At 38.2% G+C, this 16277-nt stretch overlaps 1 protein-coding gene across 1 annotated transcript in view; it reads left to right on the forward strand.

The window, feature by feature from the left end:
- Positions 1 to 16277, forward strand: part of LOC6047403 (disintegrin and metalloproteinase domain-containing protein 12) — a 287603-nt gene that overhangs the window by 36430 nt on the left and 234896 nt on the right. The window contains exon 3 of the mRNA XM_038265453.1: positions 11915 to 11941. Within this exon, the coding sequence (XP_038121381.1) occupies positions 11915 to 11941 (27 nt within the window). The remainder of the gene's footprint in view (positions 1 to 11914; positions 11942 to 16277) is intronic.

Below are 16277 nucleotides of genomic sequence, written 5' to 3' on the forward strand. Positions count from 1 at the left end.
ATATAAGCCTAATATAACATGTCTACAAATATTCATTGAAATCGGAGAGGGTCAAGTACAGAAGTACCTGGAAAATTCCGGTTTTGGGCTGGAATTGCGCTTTTGCAATCATAGAAGATTATTTTGAAATGATGCAAAGTGAACGCAATCTCCGTTGGTCAAATTTACAATTACGAGCACAAAACCACAAAGGTCAGTTTTCCCGGAAAAGCAATAAACAATAGGCCGACCACACTTTGATCACGGACCCAATAATGGGACCCGTTTGGTGTAATTTCATAATTGTTTGACACAAAAGTAATCACTTGCTGCTGCGGCAAACGGGGGGGTTATTTGAATCACGCACGCATTCTGTGTGTAAAATGGTTTTCACACGCCACTGAATTTCTAATTGGAATTCGATGCACGCTGGGCCTAAATTATCCAATATCATGGAAAATACAGAAAAAATATAAGCGTGTTGGGCGGTACCAAAACAAACCAGCTGAACCGCATTGTGATTGAAACTAGCTCATTAGTGGAGGTGAGATCAAAAGTTCACGTGAACCATAAATTTGAGTAGCGCAACCACACGTGATGACGCTCGTCCTCGCGCTGGCAGCGAGTTATGAGGGGTATTAGCTATAAACATTGTGGAAAAGGGTCAGTTGGGCAAATCCGCTTCGGATTATGTCAACTGGGCAGAAATGCGATTAAAGCATTAATAAAATTATACAAATTTTTAAAATATGCTTTCACCTGATGAACACCACACTCGAACTTTTTTCTCATTAAGTTTCAACAGTTTATAATAAACCATTGTTTTCGCTCTTTTTTCAACCGGATAGGAGGTTAGGTTCGCTACGGTGCATCCAACGGTGTGGTTTGACAGTATTTGCACACAAAAACACGTTAAACCACAACGCATAATTTGTTTGGCTTTCTGTTTGCACGCAGACACACACAGTCGCAAACATAGCAGTCGGTGCAAATTACCTTTTTTGCTGTGTTGAAAATTTAGCTGGTTTCATTTGGAGCGGATTTCATGCAATTTTGCCGCTGAGCTTTCTCATGTCATTAAAACTAATCAATCTGTCAGTGTTGGTTTGTGTGTGGGAGTGTGGGAAGAGTAATTTGTTGCCGTATGGTCAAACCCTTTTTCCGTGTCAATGAGTTGGTCAGCCAAAATTAGAAACTATTAGAAATGCTTTGAAAAAGGGTTGAGATTGTGTTGTTTTGGAAATAAATATTTCTTTCATCTCATTGGTAGCGATGCTATAGAAACTAAAATCATTATTATGTTTAATAACTAGTTTACGCAACAAGTTGCAAAAAGTGGATTTTTTCAGCACGAGTCGTACATTTATCCAACGAGGTTCACCGAGTTGGATAAATACGAAGAGTGCTGAAAAAAACATGTTTTGCAACGAGTCCCATACTAGTAGTTTATGCAACAAGTTGCAAAGAGAGGATTTTTTCAGCACGAGTCGTACATTTATCCAACGAGGTTTACCGAGTTGGATAAATACGAAGAGTGCTGAAAAAATCAAGTTTTGCAACGAGTTCCATACAACATTTTTTGCAATTCCAAAAATCACACACTGAGTGAAATTTTATGTCAAATTTTCATGTATTTTGTCAATAAATCGTTTAAATCAAAAAAATGTTGAAAAGTGTTACTTTTCGAAACAGGTGCTGAAAAGTTCAACTTTTCAGCAGCCATTTGAGTGCTGAAAAGTAGAACTTTTCAGCATTTATTTTGAAAAGTGTTGCTATTCGATTCTGTTATTTTTGGTACAGAAAAGTAGGCTATTTCGTCGTTCAAGAATGACAGGAAAAGTAAGTAGTTTCACGACGGAATTGCAAAAAACATTTTTTGCAATTCCAAAAAACACACACTGAGTGAAATTTCATGTCAAATTTTCATGTATTTTGTCAGTAAATCGTTTAAATCAAAAAAATATGAAAAGTGTTACTTTTCGAAACAAGTGCTGAATAGTTTAACTTTTCAGCATTTATTTTGAAAAGTGTTGCTATTCGATTCTGTTAATTTTGGTACAGAAAAGTAGGCTATTTCATCGTTCAAGAATGACAAGAAAAGTAATTAGTTTCACGACGGAATTGCAAAAAGTAAATTAATTGTTCGCTCTACAGCATTGCCTTGAAACTAGGTGTCCGAAAGCTTGATTGATGAGGCAATTACAAACCTCTTTTTACACCTATGCTTCCATCCACCCCGGGACTCGAACTGACGACCTTTGGATTGTGAGTCCAACTGCCTACCAGCGACTCCACCTAGGGAGACGACTCCTACACCTGGACTGAGCGCTAACGACCTAACCTCTATACATCTTAAAAAATAGTAATCCAGCTGCGTGTAGAAGGCCTGGGTGTAAAATAAATTTTGCTTTATTTTATTAAATTACGTGTAATATTACACCATGAAATATGTAGCTCATCAGTATGGGAACTTGACCGAAATGTCACGCTCATATATACCTTTATCCTTTCCACTCTTCATCAGTCTGATGGCTGAGCGGGCTAAGGCGCCAGTCTTTACTGATGGTGCTGGGTTTGAATCCCGTCGGTTGCAAGTTTTTTTTTTTGTGTTTACAAAAATTGTACATGAAGTGTGTAATATTAAGTGTCTTTTTTGACGAAGGTGATGTGCAAGATTTTTTGCTGTGTAGGTTAGACCGGGGCCAACATTTACTTCTAGTCCGACGGAAGGTGATCAGACAAATCTCGTCTCGAAAAATGCCACCGCGACCGTCTGGGATCGAACCCAAGCCGACTGGGTGAGGGGCAACCACGCTTACCCCTACACCATGGTCCGGATAAAAAAAATAATTTTCAATGAAACTAAATTTTGTAAAAAGAGTTGTGTCATAAGATGACTTCCCTGAAAATATCTCATATCTAGAACAAATCCTGTTATTTTGGCAGCTGTCTGAAGTGAAGCTGTTGAAGTTTGAAAATCTCTACTTTAAACATTGTAGCATGTCAATAAGATTCCCTCGAACACAAAACACTGTTGGATGACTTGTTTTGACCCTATTTTTAACTACACAAAATCTTGAAAGACATGTTTTTTTAATATATCCATTTAAAATGCATTAAAACATGCGTGAGTTTTAATCTAAAAGTGGCGTTCTGCCAAAATTAAAAAAAAAAAAAACACGGAAAGAATCCCACACTCTATGAATTAATTTTAATATCCTCGTGGTCGGAGTATGTGGTGAGCAAAATAAAAAAAAATACACAGAAAAAAGCTGCGTGAGTAGCAGCAGGTGCGTGTTTTTTTGTGTTATTTTGGGGAAAAGTGATTGGCATGATGCATTTTCGTTATTGGCACCACGGCTCAACGGGAAATATTTATATTAAAGCATATGGAGCACAGGTTCCGGGTGGGAGTGCTGACAGCGAAGACGACGTGGGGGTCGGAAAAATGAAGCTTTTCCGGGCCTCTTTTGTGGTTGTTTGTCATGTCTCGTCATTTATTTAAGTGATGAAAATTGGAGACTTTTGAGCGAGTGCTGGGAGGCTGTGTGGACTTGACAATTTTGGATCGGTTGAATTTTCAAATTTGGGAAAAGTAATTTAAATGTGCAAACTTCACCTAAGAACATAAAATGTTTTTGAAAAAAAAAAATGAAAAATTGGTGAAGTATTTACAACATTTAACACTTTGGAGTGTGTAGAGAGTTTGGAGACTTTCATAAATTCCATTTAACAAGGTTTACAGATTCAGTTAGTCAGTTGAGGAACCATTTTTAAACCACCTGAACACATTTTTGAAATCTCAGACCCCCTCCCCCCTCAATAAATAATAACAACAATAAACATTTTGAAAGTCTTATCTTGAATCGTTCCAGGATTGCAGAAATTTTGTCAATTTTGACTTCTTTGGAGAGTTTTGAGACGAGTTTTGAGTAATTAGACTTTTGACAACATTTAACTTCAACAGATATATTAAAAGTTAAACAATGTTTTAATGAAGCCTTTCAAAACTTCCAACACTAACGTTGACTAATAGTTTGAGAGACTTCCAGTCTCATAATTACTTCCCATTAAACAACGGGATACCCTCGTAAAAAGCTATCAATTTTCCAAACCAAAACACATTGTTACAGTTGGAAATTTATGTAATGCCACTTCTATCTCCAGTCGAATCTTAGCCGTCCCGGCATGGTCATAAATCGCCAGCCAGACGTGCTCAATTTTAGCACTCTACCCTGCCCAACTCGTCGCCATATTTTCAGGTCAACTGATTGACTCCTTCGTCCATTCCGTCCCATAAAGCAGCAAGTTTTGCCACCGTCATACATCATAAGGTTGGACCCGAAAACTTCTTCTTCCACGACAACGTCGAAAAACTGCCATTAATGGTGTAAAACAATTTAACACCCTCGAAAGCTCCCAAGAAGAAGATTTCCAGCTTGGAATAGTAATCCATCGCACTACGACTTCGACTTCTTGCAACTGCGTGGCAAAGTTGTTTGTTCAAACAAAAGAAAATACTCCCCCGCGAGGAAAACAAACAGCAACAACAACAAGTTTCAAGAAGTTCGCAAGCTTCGCATCTTCAATGCACCAAAACTCGACGAAGGAATATCAATAATTTATGACCTATTTTCGACCCATCCCCCCAACCAAAGTCGGAGCTGGAGACTCTTCTGCAAAAGTCATGCTCCGTCTTCGTCGGTACACCTTTCCGCCAAACGACTTGCATATGGGTGGCGAATATCGCTCCAACTCCTAAATCATCTTTGCGTAAAACGGTTGATAATTTATGTTAGATCAACTTCCGGAAGGGAAAGTTGGGAAGGAAATCGGTGGGGCCAAGTGATTTTGTGCAAAAGGTGGCGTGACTGGAACTAGAACTAGAAATAGGACTTGGTTTGTCAAGTAAAATCCTGGACTTTCAGTAGATTTAGTTGCATTGTTATTTTTATTTGTGGGTGACTTAAATGGAGTTGTTCCTGTTATCATTGCCATTTAGTTGGTCCACTTTCATCGGCTTTATTTCGCAACATCAAACATTTAGCATTTGATTAGCAAACCCCTTATGACTATATATCAAAATTTTTGTAATTGCCTGTTCTACATCTTTGTAGAACATTCTTACACTCTAAAAAATTACCCTGCAAAGTTAGAAAAAACACGAAATTTTAAAATGAAAATTTTTGTTCTAAATGAAAAAATGACCTTTCTGGGTCAATGTAGATTCGAAAAGTACATTAAATTTCCCATGAAATGACATGTTCCAATTTTTTTTACAGTCAAGTAACGGAAAATGGGAGAATTTTTAAAACTTTTTTAGTGTTTTTTTCGATGAAAAATACGTTCTTTCGGAATTCTGAGTACGCCATCAAATCGGGCGTCTAATTTTACATAAAAGTCCCTTTGACACCATATTTCTATCTCATCACCGTTTCAGGCTGCAAATTATTGAAAAACACCTCTTTATTCGCATGTTCAAAAATGGAAGGGGTCGTACCGCCCCTCCGTCACGAGATATCAAAAAACGGACCTCGGATTCGTGATCAGGGACAAAAGTTACCCCTTAGGACAAAGTTTAACGCAAATCGAAGAGGGGTCGGGGCAACTGCTGTGTGAGTTGGCGGAGAATTACCCATTGGGTTTAATCAGTTTAACAACAAACAAACAAATTTTAGTTAATTTGATTAAAAGAAAGAAATTCGCCTATAATTTGTTAAAATTAGTTTTGTTTATAATATCATCGATTCATATTGCATTTTAAACTGAATTCGATGCACGAATAAAAATACGCAAATCAGTTAAATGTTCAACTGAAAATGCCAATAAATTTTGAGATTTTATTTGATATTTACAAACTTATTTTCCCTTCTCCTTTTGTCCAAAGAATCGGAAAATGCATTCCGTTTTCCGATTCAAAATCAGGATCGTTGAAAAAATCATAACACTTTGAGAACACCGAGCCACGTAGCCCAGTGGTAACGCTTCCGCCACGTAAGCGGTAGATCGGGGTTCAAATCCCGGCTCGGATCAACAACACTGGTTGGAAAAGTATGTCGATTCAAAATTCAAATCCTTAAAAAAATTGTGGGGCAATTTAGTGTTACAATTTATTTTTATCGAACATGCAATCAGAACAAGTCTTATGCTCTAATAGTTGCAAAGTTACGAGCAAATGAAAAAAAAAGTTTTTTTGGAAAACCGTCAAAAAAGAGGACGGTCCAATCGGCACCTAACTTAGGATTTCTGATAACTAAGTTCCCTTAACTAAGTTAACTAAGTGGTCTAAATCGATGAAGGTTGAGTCCAAAAGTGTACTTACTTGACATGGAATTATCCAAATATGTTCATGATCAAGAATTTGAAAACCTTAGAGTCTTTAAAGATTATCGGTTTTTTATTTTCAAGGCTTTGCAACTTTATCTAATTGAACCAAGTCCTACGAATTTGGAAACTTCACAAGTTTTCAAGTGCCTTAGCGCTTTTAAAATCCAAAAAAGATATTTTTTCCTTTCTTGTGGAATTTTTACTTAGCCTTGAATTATTGTATTATACTCTTAAGAAGGTTTAAAAATGTCATCAATCCTTAATGAGAAAATAATCGATTTTTTTCTAAATTGGATTTTATTTCGTACCGTCAGTGGAGGTGACTATGGGTCAAAAAACGAAACACCTCTCGTAATTTCTTAATAACAAAAACAATTTAAATAACATCGAAAATCTTTTAACGTAGATTTGTTCTTAGATAGTTTACTAACATTTTCCCAAAATATGGTCGATTTTGATGAACACTGCCTTAAATGCCAATTGTTTGAAAATTGACCCAATCTCACCCCTTAGAGGGGGTGACATTGGGTCAAATGAAACTAAAATGATGCTGAAATACAAAGATATGGTAAAAACAAGTCATCCAACAGCGTTTCTTGTTCGAGGGAATCGTATTGACACGCTACAATGTTTGAAGTGAGATTTTCAAACACTTGGGTAGTTTTCGAGCAATTCTAACAAAAATATTAGAAAATGATTTTTCGAGAGGTCATTTTTGGCCAAAAACGTACCCCAACTTTAGACATCTGCCAAAATAACAGGATATGTTCAAGGAACGAATTTTTTTCAGCGAAGTCATCTTAAGATGTCCCCTACACAGAACAGAATTCAGTTTCATTGAAAAGAATCTGAGAAATGGTAAAATCCGTAAAAAATCACTTTGACCCAATCTCACCCCCCAGACCCAATGTCACCCCCACTGACGGTATTTTTTTATTTTCTTATTTTTAACATCACATTTGAGCTCTGCGACCCCGGTTTAGTTAAATTTGAATGGTTGATTGCCTTAGAAACGATCAAATGCAATTTATCAGTATCCCGAACCGCCATTTTAGCCGCCATCTTGGATTTAAAAATTCTAAATCACTTTAGAGTAGTTTAAGAGCGAGTCCACGAACAGGGCATACCCATTTGAATGGGACGTCGTTTGGACCTCACCAATCTGCCTGAAATTTTCAGGAGTTGTTTGTACATATAAAACTAGCATCCGGCCAAAATAGTTTGAAGGTTCAAAAACGTCAAAATTCGTAAAGAGGCTTTTACTTGGGCAAAATTCAATTTAATTTCAAATTCTGAAAGGGCTTGAAAAATGCAACAAAATGCAGGGTAGAGCATCCCAATTGGTTGAATCTAAAGGGAGTTATTGGCATTTTAGTGAGAAAATAGCACAGTTTTCAAACTCAAATAAAAAAATATTCCATCCAGATATCAACTCGGTTCGACCTGCAGCTTGTAGGGGACATCTTTAACTACCATCTGAGACTAAGAACGCTTTGGGTAAGGCAGTTTAACACATCAAATAGATACTTTTACTTTTAGTGAATTTTTTGGCTGTAAATTTTTGCTCGGGGGGCCCCTTAGATCCCATTTTCTGATGATAATTTTATCATATTCGTGTTCCTGAGAAAATTTCATAATAGAAACATGCATAAAATGGCAGTTTATGCAACAAGTTGCAAAAAGAGGATTTTTTCAGCACGAGTCGTACATTCATCCAACGAGGTTCACCGAGTTGGATAAATACGAAGAGTGCTGAAAAAATCAAGTTTTGCAACGAGTTCCATACAACATTTTTTGCAATTCCAAACAACACACATTGAGTGAAATTTTATGTCAAATTTTCATGTTTTTGTCAATAAATCGTTAAAATAAAAAAAATTATGAAAAGTGTTACTTTTCGAAACAAGTGCTGAAAAGTTCAACTTTTCAGCACCTATTTGATTGCTGAAAAGTATTACTTTTCAGCATTTATTTTGAAAAGTGTTGCTATTCGATTCTGTTATTTTTGGTACAGAAAAGTAGGCTATTTCGTCGTTCAAGAGTGACAGGAAAAGTAAGTAGTTTCACGACGGAATTGCAAAATTTTTTATTTTGATCCATTTTAACCCTTTAAAAAAAAATAAAAAAAATCTTCGATTCACATTTAAAGCAGCATCTCATTTTTTTGACCTTTCATTTTTCAAAGGGTTAAAATGGATGAAAATAAACATTTTTATGCATGTTTCTAGTGTGAAATTGTCTCAGAAACACGAATATGATAAAATTATCATCAGAAATGGGATCTAAGGGGTCTCCCGAGCAAAAATTTACAATCAAAAATTTCACTGAAGGTAAAAGTGTCTATTTAATATGTTAAAATGCCTTACCGAAAGCGTTCTCAGTCTCAGATGGTAGTCCCAGATGTCCCCTACAAGCTGCAGGTTGAACCGAGTTGATATCTGGATGGAACACTTTTTTATTTGAGTTTGAAAATTGTTCAATCTTCTCACTAAAATGCCAATAACTCCCTTTAGATTCAACCAATCGGGATGCTCTACCCAGCATTTTGTTTCATTTTTCAAGCCCTTTCAGATGCATTTTGAATTTTGAAATAAAATTGAATTTTACCCAAGTAACAGCTTTTTAACGATTTTTGACGTTTTTGAACCTTCAAACTTTGTGTCCCGACTTGCCCCACTTTCCGTTGACCTAGAGTGCTCATATTTTGGCCAGATGCTGGTTTTATATGTACAAACAACCCCTGAAAATTTCAGGCAGATTGGTGAGGTCGATGCGAGATGGGTATGCTTTGCTCGTGGACTCGCTCTTAAGGAACAAAGAAAAATAATGTTTTGCAGGTTAAGCACTCGCTCCTCACTCCGTCCAATTTGCTGATTTTCACAACTTGTTTTGTAAAACTGTGGATAGAAACATGCTTGCTCACTTCCTAATGAGCTATTAATTACTCGGTTTCAGTTAAAAACGTTTTTTATGATCTGTAATTAAAAGTCAAAGTGCTGATATGGCAACATTAGAGGCACGCTAGAGTTGGATGCTTTTCCCCTACTAGAATTTTAGCAGAGATTCCAAAATATTCTAATTTTAAATATCGGCTAAATAATTGTCAAGTAAAGAGAAATACGATCACGCAATTAACATGAAAATCAATTTTTGTGTACAAAAATACTGCATAGGTCATCCTTGTGGCCCTGTCGGTTATCACATCAAATCAAATCAAAAATTATTTAATTTTAATGGGGAAGTTATTTATTTTTTGATAATTTTTCAATTTTTGTCTATTTTCAAAGTATTTTTTCATTATTTTAAATGGGTAATTCAAAATTAACTAATAATAATACAAATTAATCCGATCCAATAATACTAGAGTACTTTTTCCAGAAGATCGTATACGCCATGGGTTTCCTATGTTGAAAGGATCATTTGAAAAATAAAGCGAGAAATAACTTAATGATCTGGCCTGAATTTTATTTACAATTGATTGTTTACCTTCTTGAAAGCAACATTTTAAATTCAATTGAATTTATTTTAATTTGTTTTGAAAAATTAATAATAAATAATATGAATAGTTAACATGGTTTTCAAAGTTAAATTGTAATTATTTTGAAATAATGATCTTTTTGATCAATGCTCAGGAAACTGAGATGTATAAATTTGGAAAATTTATTATCAATTCAAAGGTTTTGAGAATTTTGTTTTGGAAGCGAAAGAAATTGAATAATTTTCAGATGTTTTATTTTTTAATAAACGCAATAAATTTAACATTTCCTCAGAATTGACCCGTTGAAATTTGCAATCAAATTATACACGAAACAAGACGTACAAAACCATTCGCACGACCACCCACACTGCCCACCATTAAAAAAACGGCTAATATCCACTTTTGGCAAAAACGAGATATTAGCACCCGGCGGTAGAGGATGTTCCAACGCATCTCCTGGAACTTGAATTTCACTAAAATTGTGTTTAGACTTGGCTGCCGATGCGAAAAACCAAACGGCTAATATGCCACTCTTATGGGAAATTGCCTTGACGGAGATTTTGGGACCAACACTAAAACGCGTTTTTCTCGGAATACTTGATTTGGCATAATAGCCGAATTTTCAATTATGGGCAGCACAGGTCTTGGTGGTAAACTATACAGTCTAATGAAAAAAATAATAATATATTATAATTATCAAACTAAAAAGCTAAAGCTTACAATTTATGAAAGATGACGATTTTGGATTTCAGAATTAATTTCATAACATACAGTACCTACATGAAAACCCTAATAATTTTAATAAAAGAAGACTTCAAAAATTTGGAAGCTTGTGAGTAGACTTCCAAGTACTATCAACACTGTCATAACCTCCCATAGAGAGAGTGCGCCTTCAGAGGCAAGCTGTTGTTGTGACAGTTACTATGCCGAGCAAGAGAGCAAAATTTATTTTTATGTCTCCGGTGTGAAAAGATGCGTCGTAAACTTTTTTTTATCAATAATTTTCACCATAAAAGGCGCCACCACACACCGCGGAGAAGTTTTTCCGTCGTTGGTGGCATTTTCTTTGCCAAGGGGGAGAGAAAACTTGTGGAAAACCTTATTTTTAGGGGAGGGTGGTTTTCCACGTCACCAACCTCGCAGCCGCGCAGAGGGGTGGGGGAAATTATCAATTATCAGTCATTACACGGGGCACGTGAAAGTTGGCGACTGGTGGGGGAAGCAGGAATGTCGCCGTCGAAAGGTAATAGCTGTTATGGTTTGAGGAAGAGTGCCATAAAACGTCAAAATGGTGCATTTCTGTGCGGGGCCACTTCCTGGTGTCTGTGGGTCATATTCACACGTCTTTTCGGAAACTTTTTGGAAGAGCGAAGATAAAGGCAAGCTTTACGAGCGCGCCAGGCCGCCCAGGACGAGTGTCAATTTGGGTGCAATTCATTCCGAATAAAAGTGATGGGCGTGTGTGTTGGTGGCAGGGCATGAAATGTGGGGGGGAAAGTGGGACGAAAAGGCTTTTCCTGCAATTTGAGCAAGTGTCATAAAACCGTAAAGAGCAAGTGAGCCAATGAGGTTGAGGGAAGACGTCTGCTCTGTGAGATTGTTTTAAGTACGAATTTAAAGTTGCGAAAGAACTTTAAAGAAATATTGTAAGGTTTTACAGAGAAATTTTGTTTGAAGTTATTTGATCTAAGCTAATTTAAATTCTATTTTAAATGTTTTCTTTTGTAATATCTGCCTCCTATTTTAAATTTCAATTTGTAGAAATTTACTTGAAGAATCGAAAAGAGCTTGTAATATAAAGATTTGTTTACTTCAAACTCAATGCTATAAAAAAATGTGTTTGTCTTGATGTATTTCATTGCTTTCTTTAACAATCTTGCTTTTTGTCATTTTAAGCTTCTCAAATTGCTTTCGTTACTTTATTTCCTGCACCCGATTCCACTGTTACTGTACCATAATTGTCTGTAAGTGTGTAAGTGTGTGTGTGTGTGGCACGTATCTCCCACCCAAATATATACAGTTTCCATTTTTCATTTGTTTGTAAAGAATAACCAAAACTCAAACAATCCGTTTCATTAAAACGTCACTAATTGATGCATCTTGTTTCGCCCATTTTTCCACGGCTAACAGTATCCACAACCACGAGGACGTTCGAGGGTAAGTTATTTTTTTCTTGTAAATAATCATAAAACATCGCATAAAAATCACAAAAAAACAACGATGAAATTTAAAAATATTTGAAGTCTCATGATATGCATCCAGCATTAAAAATAATGCAATAATAACTATCTTTAGAAAAGAATGTATCACAGATGGTAAAACTATAAATATTTGAGGATAAAATTTGGCTACTTTTTAAACAAATTATTATTATGTTTTTACATTTCCTCTAGATTGAAATTTTGAGGATAAAAAGTCCAAGGACGTGAGATCAAACAGACAAAAAGCTGAAAGAGATAGACTTTGAACATGGGCAAAATGTAGTCATAATAGAATTCAAACCAAACATTCTTCGAGCAATTTATGTTTTTTGTTGAATCTTTATTCGGAGCAGATTGAGACCGGTTTGAGACCATTGTTGATATCAATTTATTTTATTTTTTAAAGTATCCGATAAAAAATATAATCAAATAACCTAAAAAATTTCTATGCGTTTGCTCAAATTTTAAGCCCATTCAAAATTGAGATTACTTTTTAAAATGGGTTGGATTTCAAATTGAAATGTTAGTGAAAAAAAAAAAAACAGCAGTTTTTGCTAATTTTCACCAAGTCCAAACACCCTTTTTGAGATTTGAAGGTTTCCAAAAGTATTTTCCGCAGGGTTGCATGAATTATAATTTTCAACACAATCGCCAAACCAGTGGTGAGGGCCAGCCAGCATTGTAGTTCGGTCCTTTCGTGCTGCATACAGTCAGGGGCTGCAGCAGGAAAGGGACGTGACGTCATAGCAGCATGGAAATTCTAAAGAAAATGGTTCTTTTTCGGGGGTGGTACGCGGTGGTGACACGAATGAGTCGTCGACCATTTGCACTCCATTTATTGTTGTGCTCGGGTGAAACAAACGAAAAAAAATGGCTGCTCTTCTGAGAAGGAGAGCACCGAAAGATCTCAACACTGAATGCAGTGTTGCAAACATACCCCAGAAAGGAAGCAGGAAGGAGTTGCAACACAAAAACGCTGCATTCACAGTGACACAGTGTAAAGGAGAGTTGTGGGGGGGGGAGCAGGGGGAATCAACTCTACTGGTTGACTGACGGTCGACAGGAGTCTCTCTAGAGCCAGTTGGCGAGGGTAGAGGTTTCTCTCACTTCCTGAAGTGGGGGCGTGCAAGAATGCAGTGAACACGTTATAGCAGTGACGTACCGAAGTTTAAATAATACACTTTTTGAAATTGTGTATCATGAAATCTTTTGTAACATACGATCATGATACTCCGATAAACCAAGTCTGAATATTTTGTATCCATTGAAACATTGTAATAATGTCATAGTTAAATTCAACAGTCACAGTTTATTTTAAATATTCTTTACTGTGAAAATTTCAAATATTGATATGGTACACTCCATTTTCGGGTTAACGGGTTGAGGAACTTTTTTTCTGCGAAAATCTGTACTTCTCATTTTTGACATAGGACTATGTCTTTACTTACTATATTGGGGGGCCAGTTCAGAAATTCGATCCAAAGCGTCACTTTTAAGCGTTAAAAAAGGGGACATTTTGAACGCTTATATCTTTTTTCCCTGTGAATCAATTCAGATGGTTGGACCACCAATCGAAAGAGGAAGACTTCAGCTATTGTTTAACTACATAGATAGTCTGACTAAACATAGTTAAAGCACTTAAAACATGCAATCAAAATGAGTAATTTTTCAGTACAAATCGGACAGATGACCAATCAGAGCGAGCGTATGCATTCGAGACCGCGCCCCTTTTGTGCCGTTCTCCGGCTGTGCCGCTATTTAAGCAAAAAATTTCGCAAAAGCGAGTCACTTTGGAACGAGCACTCGAACTGTGCACGTCGGGCCGGCGCGGAGCAGCAGCAGCAGCGGCCAATAGAAGAAGAGGACCAGCAACCAGAAGGAAGAACCACCGGCAGCAGAAGGAGGAAATTCGAGCGAAGCGGACGGCGTGGAAGTCGCTATGATGCGGCGGTTCTCATGAAAAATGGCCATTTCGACAGTGGTGGCCAAAACCAGGAGTGGCCGATGCCCTCAAAGAAGGTTCCCCCGGGGCCTGGGGGGACATTTACAGAAACATACGAGTTGTGGCAATATGGGTATCAAAATTCATGGTTTTTTATACTGAACATAATAATGGCCATTTTGACAGTAGTGGCCAAAACCTGGAGTGGCCGGTGCCCTCAAAGAAGGTTCCCTCGGGGCCTGGGGGAACATTTACAGAAACATACGAGTTGTGGCAATATGGGTATCAAAATTCATGGTTTTTTATACTGAACATAATAATGGCCATTTCGACAGTAGTGGCCACAACCTGGAGTGGCCGGTGCCCTCAAAGAAGGTTCCCCCGGGGCCTGGGGGGACATTTACAGAAACATACGAGTTGTGGCAATATGGGTATCAAAATTCATGGTTTTTGATACTGTACATGAAAATTGACATTCCGACAGTAGTGGCCACAACCTGGAGTGGCCGGTGCCCTCAAAGAAGGTTCCCTCGGGGCCTGGGGGAACATTTACAGAAACATACGAGTTGTGGCAATATGGGTATCAAAATTCATGGTTTTTGATACTGAACATAATAATGGCCATTTCGACAGTAGTGGCCACAACCTGGAGTGGCCGGTGCCCTCAAAGAAGGTTCCCTCGGGGCCTGGGGGAACATTTACAGAAACATACGAGTTGTGGCAATATGGGTATCAAAATTCATGGTTTTTTATACTGAACATAATAATGGCCATTTCGACAGTAGTGGCCACAACCTGGAGTGGCCGGTGCCCTCAAAGAAGGTTCCCGGGGCCTGGGGGACATTTACAGAAACATACGAGTTGTGGCAATATGGGTATCAAAATTCATGGTTTTGATACTGAACATAATAATGGCCATTTTGACAGTAGTGGCCACAACCTGGAGTGGCCGGTGCCCTCAAAGAAGGTTCCCCGGGGCCTGGGGGACATTTACAGAAACATACGAGTTGTGGCAATATGGGTATCAAAATTCATGGTTTTTATACTGAACATAATAATGGCCATTTCGACAGTAGTGGCCACAACCTGGAGTGGCCGGTGCCCTCAAAGAAGGTTCCCCGGGGCCTGGGGGACATTTACAGAAACATACGAGTTGTGGCAATATGGGTATCAAAATTCATGGTTTTGATACTGAACATAATAATGGCCATTTCGACAGTAGTGGCCACAACCTGGAGTGGCCGGTGCCCTCAAAGAAGGTTCCCGGGGCCTGGGGGACATTTACAGAGCCATACGAGTTGTGGCAATATGGGTATCAAAATTCATGTTTTTTATACTGAACACAATAATGGCCATTTCGACAGTAGTGGCCACAACCTGGAGTGGCCGGTGCCCTCAAAGAAGGTTCCCCCGGGGCCTGGGGGGACATTTACAGAAACATACGAGTTGTGGCAATATGGGTATCAAAATTAATGGTTTTTGATACTGTACATGAAAATTGACATTCCGACAGTAGTGGCCACAACCTGGAGTGGCCGGTGCCCTCAAAGAAGGTTCCCGGGGCCTGGGGGACATTTACAGAAACATACGAGTTGTGGCAATATGGGTATCAAAATTCATGGTTTTTGATACTGAACATAATAATGGCCATTTCGACAGTAGTGGCCACAATCTGGAGTGGCCGGTGCCCTCAAAGAAGGTTCCCCCGGGGCCTGGGGGGACATTTACAGAAACATACGAGTTGTGGCAATATGGGTATCAAAATTCATGGTTTTTGATACTGAACATAATAATGGCCATTTCGACAGTAGTGGCCACAACCTGGAGTGGCCGGTGCCCTCAAAGAAGGTTCCCCGGGGCCTGGGGGACATTTACAGAAACATACGAGTTGTGGCAATATGGGTATCAAAATTCATGGTTTTTATACTGAACATAATAATGGCCATTTCGACAGTAGTGGCCACAACCTGGAGTGGCCGGTGCCCTCAAAGAAGGTTCCCCGGGGCCTGGGGGACATTTACAGAAACATACGAGTTGTGGCAATATGGGTATCAAAATTCATGGTTTTGATACTGAACATAATAATGGCCATTTCGACAGTAGTGGCCACAACCTGGAGTGGCCGGTGCCCTCAAAGAAGGTTCCCCGGGGCCTGGGGGACATTTACAGAAACATACGAGTTGTGGCAATATGGGTATCAAAATTCATGGTTTTGATACTGAACATAATAATGGCCATTTCGACAGTAGTGGCCACAACCTGGAGTGGCCGGTGCCCTCAAAGAAGGTTCCCCGGGGCCTGGGGGACATTTACAGAAACATACGAGTTGTGGCAATATGGGTATCAAAAT

The sequence above is a fragment of the Culex quinquefasciatus genome, chromosome 1 (assembly GCF_015732765.1).
Source record: "Culex quinquefasciatus strain JHB chromosome 1, VPISU_Cqui_1.0_pri_paternal, whole genome shotgun sequence".
Classification (NCBI taxonomy): Eukaryota; Metazoa; Arthropoda; class Insecta; order Diptera; family Culicidae; genus Culex; species Culex quinquefasciatus.